This window comes from Elaeis guineensis, chromosome 7, assembly GCF_000442705.2.
Source record: "Elaeis guineensis isolate ETL-2024a chromosome 7, EG11, whole genome shotgun sequence".
In the NCBI taxonomy this organism is placed as follows: domain Eukaryota; kingdom Viridiplantae; phylum Streptophyta; class Magnoliopsida; order Arecales; family Arecaceae; genus Elaeis; species Elaeis guineensis.
Genome location: NC_025999.2, coordinates 99581844 through 99607015, shown reverse-complemented (window position 1 = coordinate 99607015; position 25172 = coordinate 99581844). Strand labels below are relative to the sequence as shown.

The 25172-nt window shown below is 43.7% G+C and overlaps 1 protein-coding gene across 2 annotated transcripts; it reads right to left on the bottom strand.

The window, feature by feature from the left end:
* Positions 1-9107: 9107 nt before the first annotated feature.
* On the bottom strand, positions 9108-15920 carry LOC140859081 (18.8 kDa class II heat shock protein-like). 2 transcript variants are annotated; one of them, XM_073260461.1, is made up of 6 exons: positions 15744-15920; positions 14986-15099; positions 14611-14872; positions 14190-14304; positions 13194-13358; positions 9108-9307 (listed from the first exon to the last, which is right to left on the bottom strand). In XM_073260461.1, the coding sequence occupies exons 1-6, from the start codon at positions 15840-15842 to the stop codon at positions 9298-9300; spliced, it is 765 nt and encodes a 254-aa protein (XP_073116562.1). In that variant the 5' UTR covers positions 15843-15920; the 3' UTR covers positions 9108-9297. The 2 variants fall into 2 exon arrangements, with proteins under 2 accessions (XP_073116562.1, XP_073116561.1); XM_073260460.1 differs by lacking the exon at positions 9108-9307 and adding an exon at positions 11733-12083.
* Positions 15921-25172: the final 9252 nt, after the last annotated feature.

Here is a 25172-nt window from a genome sequence, read left to right as displayed (position 1 = left end):
TCGGGCCGTCGGTTCCGTGTGGACGTTAAGTCCAAGTCGGGACGTCGGGACTCGTCCTTCTTGGCGAGCGCCGACCATCAGTCGAAGAGTTGAGACTCCAAAATTTGAAACTGGATTTGTATTCCGAATGAACAGGTACAAAGTTCATTGGTGATACAACTTAGGTTGTCGGCATTCCAGGTCCGGGGAATGGGTTTCCCTTCCAGAGTTTCCAGTCGGTAAGCCCTTGGCCCGTAGGTGTGCTACCATGTAGGGCCCTTCCCAATTCGGAGCTAGCTTCCCTTGGTCTAGGGCTTCGAGACTTCTGCCTTTCTTAGGACTAGGTCCCCAGGCCTGAAAAGCTTTGGCTTGACCTTGGCGTTGTAATATCGGGCTACTTTCTGTCGGTATGAAGCCATGCGAAGTTGAGCCTCGTTCCGAAGTTCGGGGAGGAGGTCTAGGTCGGCTCTCCGGCACTCAGAGTTGTTCGGCTCTTGATACTGCTCGACCCTAGTTGATGGCAGCCCGATCTCGAGCGGTATCATTGCCTCCGTCCCATAGGCCAAACTGAAAGGTGACTCCCCGTCGGAACGGGGGGTCGTTCGGTAAGCCCACAGGACGGAGTTCAACTCCTCGACCCAGAGGCCTTTGGCTTCATTCAGTCGGGTTTTGAGCCCGTGTAGTATGGTCCGGTTGGTCACCTCGACTTCACCATTGGACTGTGGGTGCCCGACGAAGTCAGTCGGTGCGTGATGTGAAACCTCGCGCAGAAGTCTCTGAAGTCCTGGTTGTCGAACTGTCGCCCATTGTCGGTGATAATGGTATGCGGCAATCCGAACCTGAAGATGATGGACTTCTGACGAAGTCCTCCATCTTCGCTCGGTAATCTGCGCCAGGGGCTCGGCCTCCACCCACTTGGTGAAGTAGTCGATGGCAACGACTATGAACTTCCTTTGGCCGATGCCGGAGGGAAAGGGACCGAGAATGTCGACCCCCACTGGCGAAGGGCCATGGGGCGACAATAGGAGTGATTTGGCTGGCTGGTCGGTGTTGTACGTTGGCGTACTTCTGGCATGGTTCACACTTCGGACCAACTCAGCCGCATCCTTCCTCATGGTGGGCCAGTAGTAACCCTGCCGCAGGACCTTGTAGGCCAAGGATTTGCCCCCAAGTGACTCCCGCAGATCCCTTCGTGCACTTCTCTGAGTGCGTAATCTGCGTCGGTCGGTCCCAAGCACCTGAGCAAGGGAAGGGAGAACGACCTTTTGTAGAGTCGGCCATCCATGATCACATATTGGGAGGCCGACCATCGGAGCCGCCTGGCCTCCGGGATCTTCAGGGCTGATCCCGTCGGTCAGGTACCGAACAATCGGATCCATCCAGCTTGGTTCGCCGTCAGTTGTAGCACCTCCTCGACCTTGTCGATGCTCGCTGCTCGAGATTCTCCACGAACGTCCGGCCCAAAGAGTCGAAAGCTGAAGTCGCCAGCCTGGAGAGTGCGTCGGCCCGGGCGTTCTCCGACCTGGGGATATGGGAGATCTCGAAATATCCGAGGCGCGTCACAAGATCCTTCACTTTCTGGAGATATTTTCATTGCTGGATCTCGCCTCGAATTCGCCTTTGACCTGCCCCACGATTAGCTGAGAATCGGAGAATACCCGGAGGCTGTCGATCCCAAGTTCCTTCGCCATCCTCAAGCCGGCGAGGAGCGCTTCATACTCGGCTTGATTATTGGAGGCTTTGAAGTCGAATCGGAGGGCGTACTCAGTGACTACCCCTCCGAGTTGGTGAGCAGGAACCCAGCCCCGCTCCCTGAGCGTTTGAAGCTCCGTCGATGTGCAGTACCCAGGTGGACACGGGTCAGGCTCGGAGCGAGCTCCTCCGGGGTTCCGCCTTCCGACCCTTGGTCGGTCGTCGGGCATTCTGCGATGAAGTCGGCCAGGACCTGGGCCTTTAAGGCAGGTCGCGGTCGGTACTGTATGTCGAACTCGCTGAGCTTCATCGCCCACTTCGCCAGTCTCCCGATGTGTCGGGTCGGCGCAATATCGCCCTCAGGGGCTGGTTGGTGAGGACCACAATGGCATGCCTGGAAGTATGGGCGGAGTCGTTGTGCGGAGACGGTCAGGGCGAAAATCATTTTTCTGTCTCCGAATATCGAGCTTCAGCACGGAGCACTTTGCTGGTATAGTATAGGTTGATGGTTCGGCTCTCATTTTCTCGGACGAGCACCGAACTAACCGCCTCGGGGGAAGTGGCCAAATAGAGATACAGTGTCTCCCCGACCTCTGGCTTCACAAGCAAGGCGGAGAAGCCAGGTACCTCTTCAGATCCTCGAAGGCCCGTCGGCACTCATCCGACCAAGAGAAGCCCTTCGCCTGCCTCAGGGTCTTGAAGAACGGGAGGCATCTTTCGGCCGACCGAGAGATGAATCGGCTGAGAGCGATGATTTTTCCATTCAGCTGCTGGACCTCCTTCTTGGTGTTCGGGTGGCGCATGTCGATGATTGCCTTTATTTTCTCAGGGTTAGCCTCGATTCCACTGAGAAATGAGGAACCCGAGAAACTTCCCGAGGTCACTCCAAAAGCCACTTAGTCGGATTCAGCTTCATTCGATGTTGTCGTAGAGTGCGAAAAGCTTCTTCGAGATCTCGAACATGATCTGCAGTCTGCGCACTCTTTACCAGCATGTCGTCCACATATACTTCCATATTGCCCGATCTGATCTTTGAAGACCTTATTGACGAGTCGTTGGTAGGTAGCTCCGCGTTCTTCAGTCCGAAGGGCATCACTCTGTAGCAGTAGAGGCCCTTGGGGTCACGAAGGCAGTGTGCTCCTCGTCTTCGGGGCCATCCGGATCTGTTGTACCCGAAGGCGTCCATGAAGCTGAGCAGTCGATAACCGGACGTCGCATCCACCAGCTGGTCGATCTTCGAAGTGGAAAGCTGTCCTTCGGACAGGCCCGATTCAAGTCGGTGTAGTCGATGCAAATCCTCCACTTTCCGTTGGCTTTCTTCACCATGACAACATTGGCGAGCCAATCGGGATATGTAGTTTCTCTGATGAAGCCTGCCTCGAGTAGCTTGTCCACTTCTTCGTCGATGGCCTTCTGTCTTTCAGGAGCAAAAGACCTTTTCTTCTGCCTCACCGGCCTCATCGTGGGTCGATGTTGAGTCGGTGCGTTATTTCTCCGGGGGGATGCCCGACATATCTGCTGCCGACCAAGCAAATATGTCGGCGTTGGCCTTCAGCAGCTCCGCCAACCGTCGTCGTTCTGGGTCGGGTAGTTGAGACCCGACCCATACCTTTCGGTCGGGATTCTCCGCTATCGAGATGGGAACGAGCTGTTCGGTCGGTGAACCCCGTTCTTCCTCCTCCCGTTGGTCTAGCTTGTCGATCGTTAGGGAGCCCTTCAACTCGTCGCTTTGAGCGGAGATCTGAAGCATCGACGAGCGAGCTGTTGGTCTCCGCATCTCTCCGACTCCATTTTTGATCGAAACCGAACCAGGAGATGGTACGTCGAGACAATCGCTTGAGGGCGTTTAGTCCGGGTCTTCCAAGTATGGCGTTGTAGGCCGAAGACACTTGGACGACCGCAAAAGTCAAATGGACTGTGCTTTGTCGTGGTTCGGTGCCAACCGTCACGGGCAGAGTAACTTCTCCTTCCATCGTGACAGCATCCCCAGCGAAGCCTATCAAGGGCGTAGAGACCCTCTTGAGTCGGTCGGTCGATAGTCGCATCCGGGAGAAGGTCGAGTAAAACAAAAACGTTCGTTGAACTTCCATTATCTACAAAGATTCTTTTTACATCATAGTTCGCTATTGTTGCCGAGACAACAACAGCATCGTCGTGGGGAGTTTGGATGCCCCGAACATCTTCTGTAAAGTAATTACGTCGGGTGCGCTTCTTCGTCGGCTCCCTCCAGCAGACGTCCCGGACCCAGTCGTTTGGAAATCATATTGATGACCCCGACCGTTGGCTGATTAGTCATCGCTTCTTCAGTCGGCTGGGGTCGTCGGTCGGCAACTGGTTGAGTCGGCGGGTTCCTCCGAAATTTACCGAGATATCCCCGACGGATGAGAGCTTCGATCTCATCCTTAAGCTGGATGCATTGCTCGGTATTGTGGCCGTGGCCCCGGTGGAATCGACAGTACTTCCGTCGGTCGAGGCCTTTTGCCTTCAGAGGCGGAGGCCGTCGCAGGTACTCTTCCCCTTCGATCTCCATCAAAATCTGTGCACGAGGAGCAGAGAGAGGAGTGTAGGAGTCATACCTGGGGCGTGTCGGCCTTGGAGTTGCCGTGGGCGACCTCTGGTTCTCGTGGGGGTGAGACCGACCGTCGGTCGGGGGCCTGCTAGGTTGGGGGGTCCCGACCCTTTCTTCGCTTCTCCTTCGGGCCCTTGAACTCGGTCAAGCGCCGGTCGGAGGCTCCTTCGTCCGCATGCATGTACTTGTACGCGTGCTCCAATAGTTGGCATACGTCGGGGAGGTCTTGTCCAGGGAGTAAGTGAATCGGGATGCCCTTAGCCCCCGTTTCATGGCCGAGATGGCCATGTCTTCGTTGAGGTCCCGGACCTCAAGCGTGGCCGCATTGAATCGCGTCACGAAGTATTCGGAGCATCTCGTTTTCTCCTGTTTGAGGGAGAAAAGGCTGTCCGATGTTCGCGGCGGCTTCCGGCTGGTGCTGAAGTGGGCCACGAAAGAGTGCTCGAGCTGCCCGAAGGAGTGGATACTTCCCGATCGAAGATCGGAGTACCAGGCCCTGTGGCTTTGCGGAGCGTGGCGGAAGCCGATGCAAAGGAGAGCGTCGGTTGCCCCTTGAATCATCATGAGAGCTTTGTAGCTCTCCAGTGGTCGATTGGGTCGGTGGAGCCGTCGTAGGCTCCACGTGCGGCATCTTGAACCGACTGGGGATCGTTCATCGAGGATGAGTCGGGAGAGAGGTTGGGCGGTCTGGAAGTCGACGTCATTTGAAGACTTCTGCCCGTCCACCTGCAGCTGGCAAGCCGACGGTCGATTTTCTCGAACCTGCGTTCGTAGTCGTCGATCCGTCGGTGCTGGGAGACCCCAGGAGTGGAGTCTCCAGAAGAGTCGAGAGAGAGGCGGACGGCGTTCGCGGTCGCTTCTCCTTCCTTGCTCGTTCCAGCTGGGAGGAGATGGCCGTCGAGACCGAGGGTGTCACACCGCGGCGCCCCTCCTCCTCTTGGTAGGAGCGCTGATAGGTGCTCCGGAGGGCGACGGAGATCGATGCGGACGTCGGCGGTTGCTCCTGGAGGGCATCGGGCGCGCCGTCGGTTGCTCGACCGTGAAGGCGGCTGTCGATCGGTTGCTGCTGAAGGCTTTTGACGCGTCTGTCAGCACGGTCATCTGCCGCACGATGTCGCGATCTGTGCCTCCGTGGTCACGCGGGATGCGGAGAGCTAGGTTCCACCATGGAGGGTGGAGGAGAGGCCTCTTCCCGACGGGAAGAGCGCCTCGCCGATCCAGTGATCCTCGATCGCTGAGCTCTTATCTTTGTCATCTTGGATGTTTCTGTGGGGGTCGCAATCCCTGGTGCTGTCAATGAAGCACAACTTGTCACTGCGAGATCCCCCCCTTTCTGGCGCGCCAATCTGTTGCGGCCAATCCCCTCGTCGTCGGGAACGAGCGCCTGTAAAAGAAAGTCCGCACTGACGGAGGTGGCTCCGGCGGGGACCCTCCATGGTCAAGTCAGAGAGGAGACTAGACAACAGTGAAAAGAAAACAAGGAGCTCAACGAGAGAGGGAAAGAGAGAGAGGGAGCAAGCCCGAAAGTTTCGAAGGGACCTCTAGCACTGTTGCCTTCCTCGATATATATAGTGGAGCATGGTATGGCACTGTCATTAATGGCGCGGATAGTTGAAGAATTGTCTACTCACTGAAGACTGTCAGAGTCACCGTAAAGGTGTCAGATCGCCGTGAGACTGTCAAATCGCTAGGGTTGACCCATGCCTTAGGTGGGATAATGCCCCTAGACGGCAGTGCCGTATGCCGCTGTTAGGACTGACAGTTTCTGGCAGTCGTACCATGTCTGGAGGATCCGACCGACCATAGTCGGCGGCCAGTTGAGGGGCGTCGGGGTGAAAATTTGGGCCCCCTCCGACAGTCAGTCGGGCATGTTGCGGGAGCCGGGCATCGGATCCCATAGTGCAGCCGGTTGGGAGAGAGGAAAAGGTCCGTCCGACCGATGTATCCTCGATCGGTCGGCAGCCGTTGATCGGTCGATAACGACAGCCGTCGGTCGGTCGGTCAGCAAAGTCGGGCGTCGGTCATGTAGGCCCGACGATGAGTCGGCGTGAGTGGGGTTGGTCGGTATTCTCCAACAATTACCATACCAGAGAAGAATACTTGTGTTAAATTATTTGTGTTCGTATTACATGGAACCAAAGGTGAATCACAATAAGCTCTATCTATTGAATCAAATCATCTGACTCCTTGCTCAAAATGCCATGCGATGCTAAATCTTGCAAACCTAACCGGCACATAGTTTCAAGTTGTGCAATCTATTATTTGAGCCGGATCATGGAAGAACCCTGTAAGGTTGTATTTAATAGCTGAGAATTTCTCCAGATTGCTGATAATTTAATATAATAATCTGAATTACTGTATTTGATATGATTTTTGGATGATAATTTAAATTATCTTAGCAATCCAGATTATCTCATGGAAAGCAATCTGGATTGCTTTGTGGAGGGATGACTATCCAGATTATCATTTCTTTGATGATATTACAATAAAAATTTTAAATAAAATTATTTTTTAAAAAAATAATATAAAATTCATTGTCCGACCCTCCTCCTCACTCCTCTTTGTGTGCGTCCCCGGCCCACGGCTCCTCCATCTTTTTTTGTCTCTTGTGAATCCTCTGTCTTTATCCCCCACCATCCCCTGTGGCTTCTCCATTATCATCCCCACCACCTCCATGGCTCCACATGCGCCCGTCCCCTCTCCCTCTCTACCCCCAGCGCTCGAGGTTTTCCACACTTCTCAGCCCGCCACTTCTCCGTACTACCACCACACCCACATCATTTTCGTTATTTTTCATCAGAAAAAAGAAAAGCACCAAAACAAAATTATTGAAGATATTTTAAAAATTTAATTTCATATTATCGATAATTTAATTGTCATATCAAACATGTTAATCAAAATTTTTAATAATTTTACTATAACATTATCTGTATGTACTAAAAATAATAATCAATATTATTGATAATTGAATGATAGTAATCTATCCTAAAAGTAATCAATATTACTTTTTAAGATTTCTTAGCAATGCACCAGATGCAACTTAAGATACAAAGATAATACCTTCTCAATTGATCCGCAGAAAATGGAGGGAGAAGTATGATCAAATATATATATATATATATATATATATATATATATATTTTAAAAGAAAATAGTTTGTCAAAAAAAATTTATATGAGATGTGAAAAAATCACTTGTTATGCTTGGGCATCAGCTTTCTAGATAATGATATTTTAATGAGAAAAAAAGAAAATTCTTAAACAAGTCCTATGATGATGAACTCCGTCATAGAAATCGTCTTCCCCCAACCCTCATTCCAGGGGAGAAGGACGGCTCGACGAGACCCTGGTCCATGCCCAAGACCGACCCCCGACCGAGAGGTACGACTTCATCGTCCACGCCGTGATCGACGGTCAGGTTCTCGCCTTCTAAGTTTCGAAGCGCCCGGTGGCCGACGAGCTGCTCAAAGAGGCCACCAAGGCCTTCGAGGTCGTCGTATTCACCGGAGGGCTCACGCAGTACGCATCCCTCGTACGTGCTCGATCGACCACCTCGATCCCGGAGGGAAGATCACACATATCACACCGGCTGTTGCGGGCTTCTGCAAGGAGATGGAGGGGAAGTTCGTGAAGGATCTATCGGTGATGGGGAGGGGTTTGGATCATCGGGTGGTGAGTGCGGATGAGGACCCGAGTGCTTACGCATTCCAGCGGGAGAATGCAGTTCAGAAGGTGATGAGATTCTTTGACATTGCTCCTCTCTGTCAGCTCAATATCTTTGGAGGCCTAAAGCTAAAAATGAAGACGGAGTCAGGGAGAGACCTTCTTCCGGACTCCGGCTTTCGAGAAACGAAGACGGACCGACGGACCGTCGGCCCGACGAACAACCGGAGCGGAGGGGGAGTGTCGAAAAATAAAAAAAAAATGAAAAAATTTACCGGTGGAGGCCGGGGGTGGATCGGGATGCCGGAAGCGAAGGCTGGAGGAGGAGTGTCGAAAAACAAAAAAAAATGAAGAAACTTACCGATGGATGTCGGGGGGTGGACCGGGATGCCGGAGGCGGAGGCTGGACTCTGGATCGGGACGCCGGAGGTGGGAGGTGGAGGCTGGACCGCGATGCCGGATGCGCACGAGCGGAGAGCCTCCTGGGAGCGGGGGGCCTAAGGCAAGGGCTTCGGTGGTCTTTACCCTTCAGCCGCCCCTGCTCTTTGAGGATAGACGGGTATGCCATCTTACACATCTCTCACAGAGCACGAATCAGAAAGCGCAGATCTGATCCGAGCTTGTCCATTTGTTTTATGAGATATGGCCGATTGATCGATTTCAAGATAGGAGTAGAGTCCAGTTACTATCAAAGAGAGCCTTTTGGGTTGCACCTCTAGCAAAACATTTCAACACTTCAGTACAAGCTGTGCAGGCTGATTTGGTGAAATATAATTAGGGCAGAGTTTCCTACTCTTGTTACTGATCAGGTGACGCAATCCTTCCATAGCCACAATGGATTTGAGGAACATAGCATCTGCATATGAGATTTAACTTTAAGTGTAAAGCTTGCATCGAGTTTGCACTGGCAGTTGATTTGATTGTTCAAAGGTGAAATTAAGGATGCTTAGTTAATATTTAAGAACCTCACTGTGCTCTGGATATTAGTTTTACTTTCTTTTTTCTGCATGATTTGATCATTTTGATCTTAGAATACTTATAGCCTACTCAATGAGATTTGTAAACATACTAATCATTATTTAGCATAGGCATGTTTTTTACCCTTTTGCACAGCAAAAGAAACGGAGAGCCGACCTAGGCATCCTTTCATGTCACATTTATCTGTTACCAGTATTGGTTAAAATGTTTTTAAGGAGAATCACATATATAAGAAGATACGAGAGACCTTTATTCAGTTATCATAGCACAACATATAATTGGAACAAGAATCATAAACATTTATGGTTCTCCTTTTTATTGTAGTTCATCCATAGTAAACAGGCTGCTATTGCCAACTTCCAAATGCTTTATTTCTTTTTCAATGGCGCTCTCCAGATAAGTAGATAGACTCATACTTCAGTTTTCCCTGCATGCATGCAACAATACTGGCATTAGATCTTGTCAGTAGTTGGAGAGATGATGTTTCAGTCTATGCGACATAGTTATGTCTCATGGGTAATTAACATAGATCGATCTTTCAATATTCCTTTGCAATAGCATAATCTGGTGATAAGAAGGATAAGCCATATCTTCCGTATCATAAAACATATAGCTTTGTATATCAAAATAATTACCAAATTCCTTTCTTTTAATGCCTTGGAGGACAATTCTTAGAGATCAATATGCTAAAGAAATATGGAGCAGCTGATGAACCATCTAAAAAAACAATATAATTATAACTTTGGCACAAAAACAATACACCTTCAAAATTTGTTGTGTTTGTATCATGAATTCAACATATAGTTTATTGCAAGTTCCCTCAAGTACACAGAGGTCCTTGTTGTCTTAGCTTATAATACGAGCAACTAATTCATTAATCACAGCCGATGAAAGAAGTTGACAACCGTGCAGGTGAAAATTTGTAGTCGATCAATTAATCTCATGGATGATCAAATACTTAAAAAATTAAGTTCATAAGCAAAGAAAAGACCTACGATTCACACAGTGCTGCAGTTGGCATGGCTACTGGGGAACAGGAGCTCAACGTTGCACTGAGTAGTGACATTGTGGGCTTTCTCAGGAGTGACCAGCGGGTACCCTTCCATCATGCTCATAAGACAATGGCACACCACTGCCTTCCCTATGTATGAGCGAGCCCCCGCCGCAACCACTGCAGCACCAGAACAACAGAGTTGTGATGGCTTATTACCAATCGGGTTCATGAAGGAGGAAAAGCAAGGCAGAAGGGGTCCAAAACAGGGACGCAAGCGAAGGTGCCCATTGTCATGGGTACGCCAAAGAGGAGGATGAGGAACAGCAGACTAAATGAAGTAGAAGAGGCCATTAGTTTTGTCCTAAGGTGGAGCACAGGAAATGGTCTACTACAAGTTTGAGTTGATTAAATTAGGAGGGACTGTGGTGTTTAAATAGGACAGGAGAAAGAGAATGGAGGAGAAAGTTGGGGGCTTTAATGAGGCGGTGAGAGGGATATCAACTGGAACCGGAGAGAGCCAAGGGCGCATTTATGCACGATAGCAAATGGAACATGACCTTAAGGTGCACATGTGGGGTATTATGTGACTGAAATAAATGAAAAAAACTGATCTTTTGAGCAATTTGATACTGTCATTTGCTTAATCACATGCAAACTTTTCTCTTCTTTCGTCACAGTGAAACCAAATCTAGATACCTTTGAAAGGTAAATCTTCCAAAGGTTCTGAGTCTAAAGTCGAAGCTCACATGGCTTGTTTGGTAAACATCTGAGTAGAGAACCGATTCTTGAGAAGAAAATTGGACAGAACTCGATCACAATTGATTGAGATAATGAAATTACATGAAAAGGGGAAAAGAAGAAGAGCCTACCTCAAAGAGGAAAGAGAAAACAGAAAACATCCAGGAAACCTACAACTTGATCCACAAAGACTAAAATACAACACTTCTTCAGAGTGAAAGTTTCTAGTGGAGGATATGATGCAGCATGTCACAGTCTGTTTGGTTTCTGTGGAGCTTCTTATCGAGCCGGGCTCCTTTTGATTTTGGTGGGCTATAAAGTTGTTTGCGCTCGCTCATGCCATAGCTGAACTAAGCCCAAACAAGCTCGTCACTCATCTGATACTGAGCTGTTTATAAGCAACTTGGTTCGTTTACATCCTTACAAGTCTTGTTGATGATCTTGTTGCTGATCTCTTGCCATAGTCTTTTGTTGGGTTTTATGATAAGCGGACAGTCTTATAATTCCCCGTATAATATAAGATATCAAGTATACAAATTGTTCTCAATCAGGAGTTCAAAAAATTGTTTCATAAGTAGGTACGCTAGTCTTGGCCGTATAGTAATTGTCACATTGGATTGACAACTAATTCTAGTTCTTGTACCCAAGAGATCTTGTTACATATCATTCACAAACATCCAGACCAACAATTTTTCATTTCTTCAAATATGAAAGCCAAGAGCTTTCTCTCATTTGTATAGTATTTTTAGTTAGTCGACTTCCATATATCCAAAAGTAACTTCAGCCACAAGGTCCATCACCAGGCTGATGGAAAGAAGGCATGATATTTTCATGCAAAAGAAGACTTTAGTGACAGGCTAACTCCATCCAGACCAAGTAGTGTCACATTAGAACTTGCCCACCAGGTTAACAAGGATACCACCACCATGCAAGATGTCTCATTTTTCATGGCAGATGGTCCAAGAAGTCTTATCCTATTTTCACATAATTTGTTGCAATATATAGAGATACATATATTACGAAGAACAATGGTATCTAACTTACTACGTCATCCTCTCATTCAAAAATTATCTGATTTTGGATTAATGACGAGCTAGTTTTAGAATAACAGAAACATGTCTCACTTGGAAGCAGGGATTTATATTACTTATAACCTTTTTATATCCTCCTAGTTACAGAGCCATAATTACCATTGAGCAAGTCATGCAGTTCATGGCAAAAGAATTGGATTTTTCAATTGATGCTCTCTGATTAAAGCAGCAACCACCATAGCCATGTGACTGCACCTGATGCTTTTATTTCCATCCTGTATATTTCCTTTTCTTGGTTTCTGAACCCTCATACCAAAAGCTTTTGAAAGGACATAAGAACACAATATACTGTCCTTACATTGATCTTGCCAGTGCACATGTGCATACTGGTTCTTCATCTTTCACAGAGTCTTGGGAGAGTGATTTGCAGAAAGCCATCCCTACATCCAAAGTGACCACCCTCAGTGAATTATGCAATCAATATGAACAGCTACTGACATACCTACATTTTCACAGGCTCTTCAAGTGTGGGTTTGTAAACCTTGACCATATAACCATGTAAAGAACTCACAATGCTGTACGGATCTATTTACGCTTAATAGATGAGGAATATGAAAGAATGCAAGCTAAAACTTGAGAATATAAACTTAAGTTTGGATGGTCTGTTCTACAGTGTGTCATGTTTTTCTACACAACAATAATGTCTAGACCACATCAGAACTTCCCATGGAATAGAAAATTCAGAATTTGCCCTTTCAGCAAAGGACAAACTCATGAAGACAGATCACATTTCATGTTTTTCAAATTTGAGAAAAAGGAGATACACCTGCAGACTTAAAAAAAAAAAATGCAGTAATAATATAAAAGAGTGCGATGGAAAATTTGCCCATCAGGTTGGAAAGATAAGGTCAAAACTGAGAAGGATATGTAGCAGCTACATGATTGACTAAAGTGATGATAATTTGATCATGCAAAAAAGAAGCTGGACACGGCGGCTGTAAAAGTAACTGCTATAATATGTCAAAATGTTCAAAGAAAGGTGGAATTTAAGTTTAGGAGGATTCTAAGAAGGAATCAACAAATGTCCAATTTCAGACAATCTGGTAGTTGTAAAAAGAAATCAAGCATGGACACGTAAGGCCATTAAAAAAGAAAGGGACGGAACAGGGCTTGTTAATTGATCACCTGCATTAATGTTAGCATCCACTTATTGACCTAAAAGAAAAACTAATAGCAAAATCTTATAGTGCAGATTTTGATGCATAGTGTGCCTTTGACAAACTATCCAATCTGTGGTTGCATCTTTAGCAGTTGCCATTAGAGCATCAAAAGAGTATGACAAAATTAGCATTCGTGGCAGTTGACCTTTTCCATAGGCCGTGCTATAACATCTCGCTACAAGTAAAAGGCAACAGTTTAGCTTCCAACAAATGGAAGAAGCTAAAGAGTGATTCATAGATGGAAGTATCTTTCAGATCCATAAGAAATTATCTACAAGTAATTTCTAGGAATATGCATAAGGATGAAAAATAAATGAAGAAATCACTTACACAAATTCAGCTGAGACACTATCCTTGTTCACATCAATTGGAAGAGGCCAAACGACTCGGAATGGCCCCTGCAAGATCTCCCTCTGGTGATAAACAGGGTTTGAGTTTCCAGCACAATTGGGCATTCTATGCTGCTGAGTTGACCGTTTACCTATTATGGTCAGGCTATAAACAAATGACAAGGGTATATCAGTATCAAAAAAATTAAAAAAGACTACAGTTAATAGCAGTCAGACTAACATATAATCCTAACGAAAATCATAGTTTATCTAACATCAAGCTATAAGCAAGTGGATTGAAAACTTAGGGAGATAGTGTGGAAGATCAAGTTAAGTGAAGAACAATCTTTAAACAAAATCCCAGACTGAAAAATATCATATTTCTAGTCATACTCATGTTCTACACTGGTCAATCAATTGAACAGTATGAACAAAATTTTAGCCTAAAGCTTGTAAAGAAAATGAAGAATGGAGACAACATCAAAAGGTTAGGAAAAAAAATAATTGTCACAATCTTGTTCATCTGCAGGAAGCTCATAAGATGAAACTTGGTAAAATTACAACTTATGGATGATTTGAAATTCTATACATAGTACAAAAGAAATAATACTTGTTAAACATGATCTTGTAAGTCTAGTAAATGGTAGGGTTAGAGTATAAGATGAAATTTGGTAAAATTTACAAGTGATGGCTGAATTTGAAATTCTATACATACTACAAAAGAAATTGTACTTCCTAACATGGTCTTGTAAGTTAAGTAAAAGGTAGAGTTGGTTTATAAGATGAAACTTGTAAAATTTACAGTTGATGGATGAATTTGAAATTCTCTACATACTTCAAAATAAACAGTATTGGTTAAACATGGTCTTATAAGTCTATTAAAGGCAGATTTATGATGATCAGGCTCAAGTATAAGAAAAACGAAGCTATCTTAATCGATCTAATTGGATTAGGATTTGAGCATGTTAGTAATTTTTGAAAATAAATTATGCCATACCTTTGGTTATCCACCTCCACTCCCATGTCAATGAGGTTGACACCTGGAAGCTCGACCGTCACAACATAATTTGCCCCCGACTCTGCAACATCCATTCGAGGTGACCACTCCATCCCTGCATCAAATTTCTTTATGAAAGCATGGAACAAAAAACAATAATTTACAACAACCCTTAGCCTCAGAAATACATGTACAGACAATATGCTTCAAGGAAAACTGAATATACCTGACAAATGACATTAAAAAAAAAAAGACCTATATAGCTTGGGTTGCATAAATTCTCATACCTGTGTATCTCTAGTCTGGTGTGAGCATGGTAAAATTTCTAAAGCATGTTACTTTATCTAGTTGCTGATGAGGTTACGCTGACATGATGATAATGTAAAGGCTAATGTTCAATAAGTTTTAGGAAGTTGCATACCATTAGAAATAGAAGTTTGTCTTGTCCTGCTGCATAAAAGCTGCGGTTTCTTAATCTTTCCACTACCTGGTCTCGCAAATTTGGGATGGTCATTAGAAGATAGCGTCAAATCTTGTTTCACAGAATAATTATCTCTTGATATCGATAAGGTGGATTCTGTCTGAACCGGTCTAGAGAACATCGGCTTTCTGAAAGGCTGGCAAGAAGATTCTCCCTTGGCAGGACAGGAATTCTGCTGAGAAGAAATACCAGGCCCAAAATTCTGAAAAGAACAGAAAAAGGCATCTCATATGGTTTTCACCAAGTGAAACTTTGGCCAGTTGCCCCTGAAAGTGGTCTCAAGAATTTGCCATAAAGTAAAAGAACAATCACTACCTGTCTGGTAGAAACTTGTTGCATGAAATAACCTTGAGAGACAGACCCTTGGCGTGCAAAAAGCAATCTATTATCACACCGTGGTATTATAGTGCTGAGAGTGCTACTGCAATTCTGAGGTAAAAGATTAAAGAGTCACTATAAACAGAGGGGTGTGATATAGCAAATGCAACATAAAACCATACAACCATACAAAAATCAAGTTTAAGGCAGAATTCGCTATTAATATGTATAAAACTCCAAGCACAAAAATGACAAAAATGATCCTTTCACTGAACAGGAGTAATCTATTCTTGAAACCATGACATCGTTAAACAACAGCGTTAGAACTATCATGCGATGCTGCTGTAACATTCATACATGATACCCGTTATCTGTAGGCAGTTCTATTTGTTTATAACACAACAGAGGTCACAGTGATCATCATTTAATCATGTTGCGTAAATAAAATTTCATATCAAATATAATATATGATACCAACACGTCACCCACTCACCCCACCAACTTCATCAGTTGGCACTTTTCCTGGGGCAGTATAAATATCTGAAAAGCTGATAAACTTTTTGGAGTTTACATCACCCGACAATAATCTTAATTTTATCAACAATCTCTTCCTGTATAACATTTATAGCTAGTTATGTTAAAGAAGTAGCAAACACAGCGAGAAATTCCTACCCATCACAAGAACAAAACTTGTTCCAAGATATCATTGCTTCATATAGAGAAGTCTTGGTGATGGGCATCATAAGGAGACTTACCATGGGAAAGAGGTGGGGATTGGGCGGCGACACCTCACCGGGTCCGGCCACGTGGTCCAGGATCCGGCTTATCCTTCTCCTAGCGATCTCGTGCTCCATCTCTCCTATGGCTACAGGATCCGGCTTACTCTGCGTCCCTCCTATTTGAGCTAGTTCCTTCGGAAGAGAGAAGGGTATGCTCATATATATTTTCTTTGGCTGTTATTCGAGATGGAGGAGATCTTTTCTTTGACAAGCTGCGGTCGTGACACGTATAGAACGTTGCGAAAGATCATGGTGGGGGTGCCAGCCGATAGATAGTTTTGATAGGGCTGGAAGTAGATTCGGATTGGTCCGGCTTTGAGTTGAGCTTCGGATTCGATCCGAAATCATTGAGACAGGGTGCGAGTTTAAAAATGGGATTTTTTTTTTTTTGGGACAGAGATCGGATTGACTTTTGATCCGACTTGAACTCGAGTTCGAATATAAAATCTGAGTCGGAGCTATTTTTTTTATCTCTCTTCCGCTCCTAAATTCATTTTATTTCTAGTAGCAATTCAGGATAGGGGGCGGAGGAACGGTGAGTGGTACGGCCGATCGCATCCTGATCCAAGAAACGGTCCCGACGCCAAGCCCAAATCAACAACTGCCGTACTTCCTCCAAAGCATGAATCTCCAGTATGTGAAATTGGGATATCATTATCTGATCACCCATCTGTTGACCCTATTGTTGATTCTCCTGATAACGATGATCCTGATGGATTTCGACAGCACTGACCCAGATGACATCTGGCAGCTCTGGCTCCACCTCTAGTATAACCTAGTAAGCATCCTCATCTGCTCCGCCTTCCTGATCTTCGATAGCACCGTGATCCGGCCTCGTCGGTGTATCTCGTCGACTATGCTTGCTACACCCCCCGACAGTCTCCAAGTCCGCTATCGCAGCTTCATGGAGCACTCCCGTCTTGCCTGCGACCTCCTCCAGGCCCACCGCAACACATATATCGTTGTCGTCAGCACGGAGAACATCATCCAGAACTGGTACTTCGGCAATTGCAAATTCGTGCTCATCCCCAACTACCTCTTTTGTGTCAGCGGCGCTGCCGTGCTCCTCTTCAAACGCTCCGCCAACCTTTCGCCCAATTGGGCTCGAATCTAGTTCGGGCCTGGGCTCAGGTCTAGTTTCGATCTATTTTTTTTTCAAAATAATCAGGTTTAAATCTGACTCAAAGTTTGAAAAAAATTTTCAGGCTATGCTAAAATAGGAGTACGGCCCGATCCGGCTCAGTTCCAACCCTAAGTTTTGATCCGGTGACGGGAGAAGCACAATACTTCGAAGGTGAGTCCTGGAGAAGATTAGCCCGACGGGACCAGATGGGCGTGGGAGAATAAGGAAAAGCATCACAAGTAGCTTCATCATTGAGATATCCAGACACCAAAATCTGTAGTGAAGAGTGATCAAAAAAAAAAAAAATCCCCGCCAATATGGTAAAAACAAGATTATATTGTGTGTGTTCCCTGTACACAAATAGGCAACCCTGGATGCGAGAAATACCATTGCCTGTTATTTAACGCTTCTTGGGAACCTTGATTTGGCACTTAAAAAGAATGTATAGTTCAAGATGTACGTGTGCAATAAAAAGTTGTGCAAATGTATATACCCTCTGCTCATGCCACTAACCTGCAAATTACAAGCAGTATACTGTTAATTTGGGCTTGTTTTCTCATCAAGAAGCATGGTAGTTAAGTTAGACAAATGCCAATGTCTTATTTGTTCCTCTTTGGTGGGAATTGCATTTGGTTTGATACATGCTGGTGGCAATATCACGAGGCACATCGTTCCTCATGCTTCCAAGCATGTACGTAGTACCAACACCATCCACACCTTGTATTAATATTCTGTCTTTTCCTTGGATTGCTATTGAGATTGTTGTGTCGCAGGTGAATTTGTAGGTTGTGCACTCAATCGAAGAATAGTCACTACAAGAACTTCTGAAATTTCCGTTTTCATGGTGCATCAGTCGAGGTATCAGATATCCTTCTTGGTCTATACCAAGGCCACCTGCAGCAGCTCTTCTGGCTCGGGCTGTCTGATCTATACTACAACCTGGAAAAATAAGCAGCCAAGAATTTAGTTGAGCTTATTTTCTTGCTTTCAATTCATGATTACTTCTGGTTCTCAGAGCCTATATATTGGGGTTTGGCTGCATGATTTCTATCTGAGATCCATTGGCTTTATTACTACAGCTCCTGGCAATGAAACAATTGTACATTAGACTGCTCTACAATGTTCACTCAATTTACGTGGATAAATTTGGGGTTGTCAGCTGACAAATATGCAGAACCATCATGTATCCGATGAACATAGAATTCAGCTGCATTCGTTTTAATATAGATTTCAAGATTCTTGAATGATTTACCATGAAGAAATGAACTACCCAGTATGTTCTACATAAATAGTGATAATTTAGTGCGTCTAAACGATGTCTTCCTTAATAAACTGTACATTGGGCGTTGATAAATGGCCACCAGGTGGCCAACCAATATTCTGAATACGTTCACAACTTCGATAGTCTATTTCCTTTCTTTGTTCCCCTCTATCATCAATCACTATGTCACGCCCCCGACCCGAGATTTGAATCGAGGGTCATGGCAACCGCCGCATACTTATAGAATACTTTTTCCATAAGCATGCAAGACATTTCATCATGATATCTTCACAAATAGTTAAATAATTTTTTTAATACTTAATAATCAAATCTTAATTCAAATAACAAATCAAAACTTAGCGTTCAAAAGAAAGTAACTGTCCGACAAAGTCAATACTAAAAACAAAACTAAAGATCTTGAATCAATTCTGAGAAAATCCTAAATCAATGAGTTAACTCCATCTCTAATCGCTCTCCCAACCGAAATCCCGCATCATGCTAATTTTCTGGATCTGTAAGAAAAACATAAAACTTATCATGAGCTAAATAGCCCAGTAAGCAGTGTATACCTTTAACTGAATAATCAGGCAAATAATACTATGCATCACAAATCAATATGTAATTTCATGAAATCATAATCATACTGTCAATCATATATAAAAGTCAATTCATCATAATTTTCAATTATGCTTTTCTTCTTAAATTCATCAATTTCTTAAATTCTTCTTACCAACCATGACTATGACCACATTATCCCTGTGGCAGGGTCATAATACCGCATATCTGCTTGCGGTGGACTGCGAATCATCTGGCAGCCAGGTCCTTTGGAACCGCTGGTCTAACTGGCGGTTTTGTCGCTGGTCTATCTGGCGACATGTCGCTGGTCTCACTGGCGACATAAATCCTCAGGACAGTCAATTGCCAACGATTATGCCCCCATTGGCGGGGTCCTCAACACAGTCAGGTTGTCAATTTCATATTGTCTTTCAATTTATATATTATTTTCAAAAATAATAAAATTAATTGATATTCGAGTCAAATCAATTATAACATTCTTTGAGATCATATATCATCATAATAATTGCTTAACAAATAACTTCAATCATAAATAATTTTTCTACAATTTAACTTTGATCATAAATAATTTTCAGTAATTATTTCAATAAATAATTTCAATCGTAAGCATGCATAAATTTATTTAATTTGTAATATACCAGATAAATTCAGTAAAAGTAAACATTACTTACCTTAAAAGAAAATCCAAACTAGAAATTCTAAGGGTCTCGAAAATCCTTCTCTGAACCTGATATGTCAAATATCATATTTTAAATCAAAATTTCATCGAATTAAAAATAACTAATTTATTAAAAATCTAATGTCTCCACTAGGATCAATTCGTCGACAGCATCTCGATTTTCGAATTAACCCATGGACACCCTAATTTTATTTTTATTTTTATTGCTAATTTTTTTTTCTTTTTCTTCTTTTTCTTCTTTTTCTTCTTTTCCTTTTCTTCTTTTTCTTCTTTTCTTCTTTTCTTGGTTCTTCCCGTGCCGGAACAGGGGACCCTTGGTCCTCCGGCCTTGATCGGCCGTTCGGGCCGTGGCTGCCACGGTGGAGGCCGGTGGCCGACGGGGCCATCTCTCCCGGTCACGGAGGAAACAGGGCCGGCGGTCAATTCCGATCGCCAGCGCCAGAGATTTCAAGGAAAAGAGACTCAAAAACAGAGTCTCTTTCCCGTCGGTAGATCGGCGACATTCGTCGCCGGCAGCCATGCACAGGAGCATGGGAGGAAGGAGAAGAAGGAGAGGAGGAATAGAGAAACTTACCTTAGCCTCCGGAGACCTCGTCGGCGGCAAACACGGTGAGAACAAGGCAAGGGATCGCGGCTCTTCTTCGGGAAAATCGGAGAGGAAAAGAGGGGAAAAGAGTCGATGGATCGATTCTAAAGAGAGGGGGTCTTCTTATAGGAACTCCTAGGACTCCGAGGGGTCTTAGGAGTTCGATTCTTGCTCGGATTTAGCCGGAGAAGGAGACTCCTATCGGGAGTCTTCTTCCCGGTTCTGAATTCCTCTGTTTTCTTTTCTTTTTTTTTTTTTTCGTTTTGGGCTTTGATCTGCTGGGCTGAAACGGGTTTTGGGCTATAACATTCTTCATCCTTAAAAAGAAATTTCGTCCTCGAAATTTTTCATACCTGTAGTCTCGAAGAGCTGGGAATATTTTTGCTTCATTTCTTCCTCTAGCTCCCAAGTAGCTTCTCTTTCTGAATGTCGACTCCACTGTACCTTGACATAAGGAATGTTACGACGTCTCAGCACCTGTTCTTTACGGTCTACGATCCGTATCGGGTATTCTTCATATGTTAGATCCTTCCTGGCTTGTACTGGTTCAAGTTCCACGATGTGACTTGGATCTGGTAAATATTTTTTTAACATAGAAACATGAAAAATATTATGTACTCCTGCAAGTGAAGGGGGTAAGGCAAGTCGATAAGCCACCTCACCAATTCTTTCTAAAATCTCAAACGGACCCACATATCTAGGATTCAATTTGCCACGAATGCCAAATCTTGAGATTTCTTTTGAAGGAGATACTTTGAGAAACACATGGTCACCGACTTGAAATTCTAATTTCCGTCTCCTGTTGTCTGCATAGCTTTTCTGTCTGCTTTGTGCTGTCCGAAGTCGATATTTAATTAATTGAATCTTCTCGACTGCTTGTTGAACAAGTTCGGGACCCAATATTCTTCGCTCACCGACATCATCCCAGTGAATCGGTGACCGACATCTTCTACCATATAAAGCTTCGTAAGGTGCCAATCCAATGCTAGCTTGATAACTGTTATTGTAAGCGAACTCAATCAAAGGTAGATGCTCATCCCATGAACTTTTCATATCCAAAATACAGGTTCTCAACATATCTTCTAAGATCTGAATAGTTCTCTCTGACTGACCATCAGTCTGTGGATGAAAAGCTGTACTGAAGTTCAATTTTGTTCCTAATGCCTTGTGTAAGCTCTTCCAGAACTGTGATACAAATCTGGTGTCTCGATCCGATACTATGGTCACTGGAATTCCATGTAGCCTTACAATTTCTTTCATATATAACTTTGCTAGTCTTTCCAATGTAAATCCAACTCTAATTGGTAGAAAGTGTGCAGACTTTGTCAATCGGTTCACCATCACCCAGACTGCATCATTTTTACTGGGAGTCTTTGGTAGTCCAGTTACAAAATCCATAGTGATATGTTCCCACTTCCAAACTGGAATATCAAGAGGTTGAAGTAGTCCTGCCGGTCTCTGATGTTCAGCTTTAACTTGTTGACACACCAAACATTGAGCCACGAATTGAGCGATCTCTCTTTTCATATTATTCCACCAGTACATTTCTTTTAAGTCTCTATACATCTTGGTACCTCCCAGATGAACTGTATAACCGGTCTGATGTGCCTCCTGAAGTATTTCATGCTTGAGTGCTGAATCATTGGGTACGCAAATCCTGTTGTCGAACCTTAACGAACCGTCTTCATGTATCTTGAATTCAGATTGAACACCAGCTTCCACTGAATTTCTTATTTTTATTAGTTGGGGATCATCATTCTGGGCAACTGAAATTCTTTCAATGAGTGTTGGCTGAACCCTCATGTTGGCTAACCGTACTGTTGAGTCATATTTTCGGATGTCTAATTCTAATTTTCTTATATCTTTTAACAATTGACTTTGATGTGTAATTAAAACTGCCAAATTTCCCACAGATTTTCTACTAAGGGCATCAGCAACAACATTAGCTTTTCCCGGATGATAATGGATTGTTAAATCATAATCCTTTAATAGTTCTAACTACCTTCTCTGTCTCATGTTTAATTCTTTCTGTGTAAAAATGTACTTCAAACTCTTATGATCAGTAAACACTTCACACTGCGCACCGTATAAGTGATGTCTTCAAATTTTTAGAGCAAAAATTACTGCAGCTAATTTCAAATCATGTGTCGGATAATTTTGTTCATATGGTTTCAATTGTCTCGAGGCATAGGCTACTACCTTACCATATTGCATCAATACACTGCCGAGTCTCTTTTTAGATGCATCACTATATATTGTGAAACTTTCATCTCCTGTTGGTATAGTAAGAATAGGGGCTGACACTAATCGTTGTTTTAATTCTTGGAAACTCTGATCACAATCTTCAGACCACTCGAATTTAACCCCTTTTTGAGTAAGACGAGTCAGAGGTGCAGCTATGCGGGAAAATCTTTCTACAAATCATCTGTAATATCCTGCCATTCCCAGAAAACTTCGAATCTCAGAAATATTTGTAGGTCTGTTCCACTGCATCACAGCTTCCACTTTTGCTGGATCCACAGAAATTCCATCTTTAGATATGATGTGTCCTAAAAAGGCTATTTTGTCCAACCAAAATTCACATTTCTTAAATTTGGCATAAAGTTTCTCTTTCCTCAATATTTGTAGTACATACTGTAAATGTTCTTCATGCTCCAATTTACTTCTTGAATATATCAAGATATCGTCAATAAATACGACAACAAATTTATCAAGATAAGATCTGAATATTCTGTTCATTAAATCCATAAAGGCTGCTGGAGCATTGGTTAACCCAAAAGGCATCACTAAAAATTCATAATGTCCATAACGAGTTCTAAATGCCGTCTTTGGTATGTCCTCTGTTTTAATTTTTAACTAATGATACCCTGAACGAAGATCAATTTTAGAAAAGACTTGTGCACCTTACAGCTGATCAAACAAATCATCAATTCGAGGTAGAGGATACTTATTTCTGATAGTATTTTTATTCAACTCTCTATAGTCGATACAGAGTCTCATACTACCATCTTTCTTCTTCACAAATAAGACTGGAGCTCCCCAAGGAGATACACTAGGCCTTATAAAACCTTTATCCAATAAATCTTGTAATTGATCTTTTAACTCCTTTAATTCCATAGGGGCCATTCTGTAAGGAGCTTTAGAAATCGGATTGGTATTAGGTGCCAACTCAATAGTAAATTCAAGTTCTCTATCTGGGGGTAGTCCGACTAAATCATTAATAAATACATCCGAAAATTCATTTATGATAGGAATATCCTGTAACTTCAATTCATCATGTTCTTTATTCTTTATTGATACTAGGTAACCTCTACATCCCTTTCTTATCATCTGTCTAGCTTGTTCAGGTGAAATAATACGTGGAGGGGTGGTTCCTGTACTTCCATCAAAACTAAAAGTTAATTCTCCCGGTATGTGAAAGTTCACTCTCTTTCCATGACAATCCACAGAGGCATGATAGGTAGCCAGCCAATCCATTCCTAGAATGACATCGAAATCATGCATATCCAGGACCATCAAATCTACTGGTAATTCTCTTTCTCCTATCTTAATACTACAGGACTTGCACACACTTTCGGTACTCAAAATATCACCTACTGGTGTCTCAACATATAATTTGGTTTTCATGGGTTCACAACCTATATCATGCTGTCTAATAAAAATAGTAGATATAAAGGAGTGTGTAGCACCAGAATCAAACAAAACTGAAGCATGAATACCAGATACAGGAATGGTACCTGTCACCACAGCATTGGAGGCCTGAGCATCTTGTTGTGTGAGGGCATAGATTCTTCCTTGAGTTTTCGGCCTTTGACCTCCGTCCTTTGCCTGTGTTGATCTATTTTCGTCCATCTGCGGGCAATCTGCAATCTTGTGTCCTTTCTAGCCACATCTAAAACACGAACCAGTATTCCATGGATAATTAGAAGTCTCATGCTCTCTTCGGCCACATCTCGAACATCTAGCTGCCTCATTCTCACGATTCTTATCAGTTGCTGGCTTCTTTGCTGGAACCTTATTGTTCTGATTTCGTCCTTGAGTTCCATTAAACCTATTTTTCTTCTTCTGATTCCGTTCATGCTCCGCATGAGCTTCATTAGCTTCTCTCTCAATTATTATAGCTTTGTTCACAACTGAGGCATAGGTAGTTAGCTCATAGGGTACAACCTGTCTCCTGATTTCTGTCTTCAGTCCCATTTCAAATTTATGTACTCTGTCTTGCTCAATTTCAACTAGTCTCGGAACAAATTTGGCTAACTCCGTGAATTTGGCTTCATATTCTGCAACGGATCTGTTACCCTGTCTCAGGTGAATGAACTCCTATTCTTTCTGTATTCTGACACTTCGGGGGAAATACTTGTCAAAGAATTCATCTCGAAATCTCTCCCAAGTGAGTGGTATCCCATCGTGCTCATATTTTTGTTCCAGTATACGCCACCAGTTGTATGCCTCTCCTTGTAACAGATATGCTGTATAGCGGATCTTCTCTTCATCTTGGCATTCTTGCACGACGAAGGCCTTCTCCATTTTCATAATCCAGTTATCTGCTTCTTGTGGCTCGATGGTCCCTTTGAAGGCTGGAGGAGCTAGCTTCTTAAATTCGACGATATTGTTTCTCTGCATCGGATGTTCTCCATGTCCAGGTGCCGGTGGAAAATGCTGATGTGGTTGTGCATGTTGTTGTTGAAGTAACTGTTGTTGTGTTTGAACTACTCCGATCAGAGTTTGCATTAGTTGAGTCATGTTCGGCTCCTGTGCTGTCGGAGTATTTCTGGTAGGATCATGGATTCCCTCCTGCTGAGTTGTACCACTGTTTAATTGGGGAGTATTATCGCCAAGTGGATTTGATGTCCCTCCTACCGTTCCTTGAGTATTCCTCGCTCGTCGTGGAGGCATATTGACCTATGTTAGATTTGAGATAATAACTTATCCTTAATAAGGTTATAACTTGTGACAAATCAAATCATAATTATCATAACTTAACCTTTCAATTTTCTAATGTCTACCCATCACTCACTTTATTCTACATGTCTCTATCTATCTACTTATGCTCTGATACCATATTAATTGTCACGCCCCCGACCCGAGATTTGAATCGAGGGTCATGGCAACCGCCGCATACTTATAGAATACTTTTTCCATAAGCATGCAAGGCATTTCATCATGATATCTTCACAAAT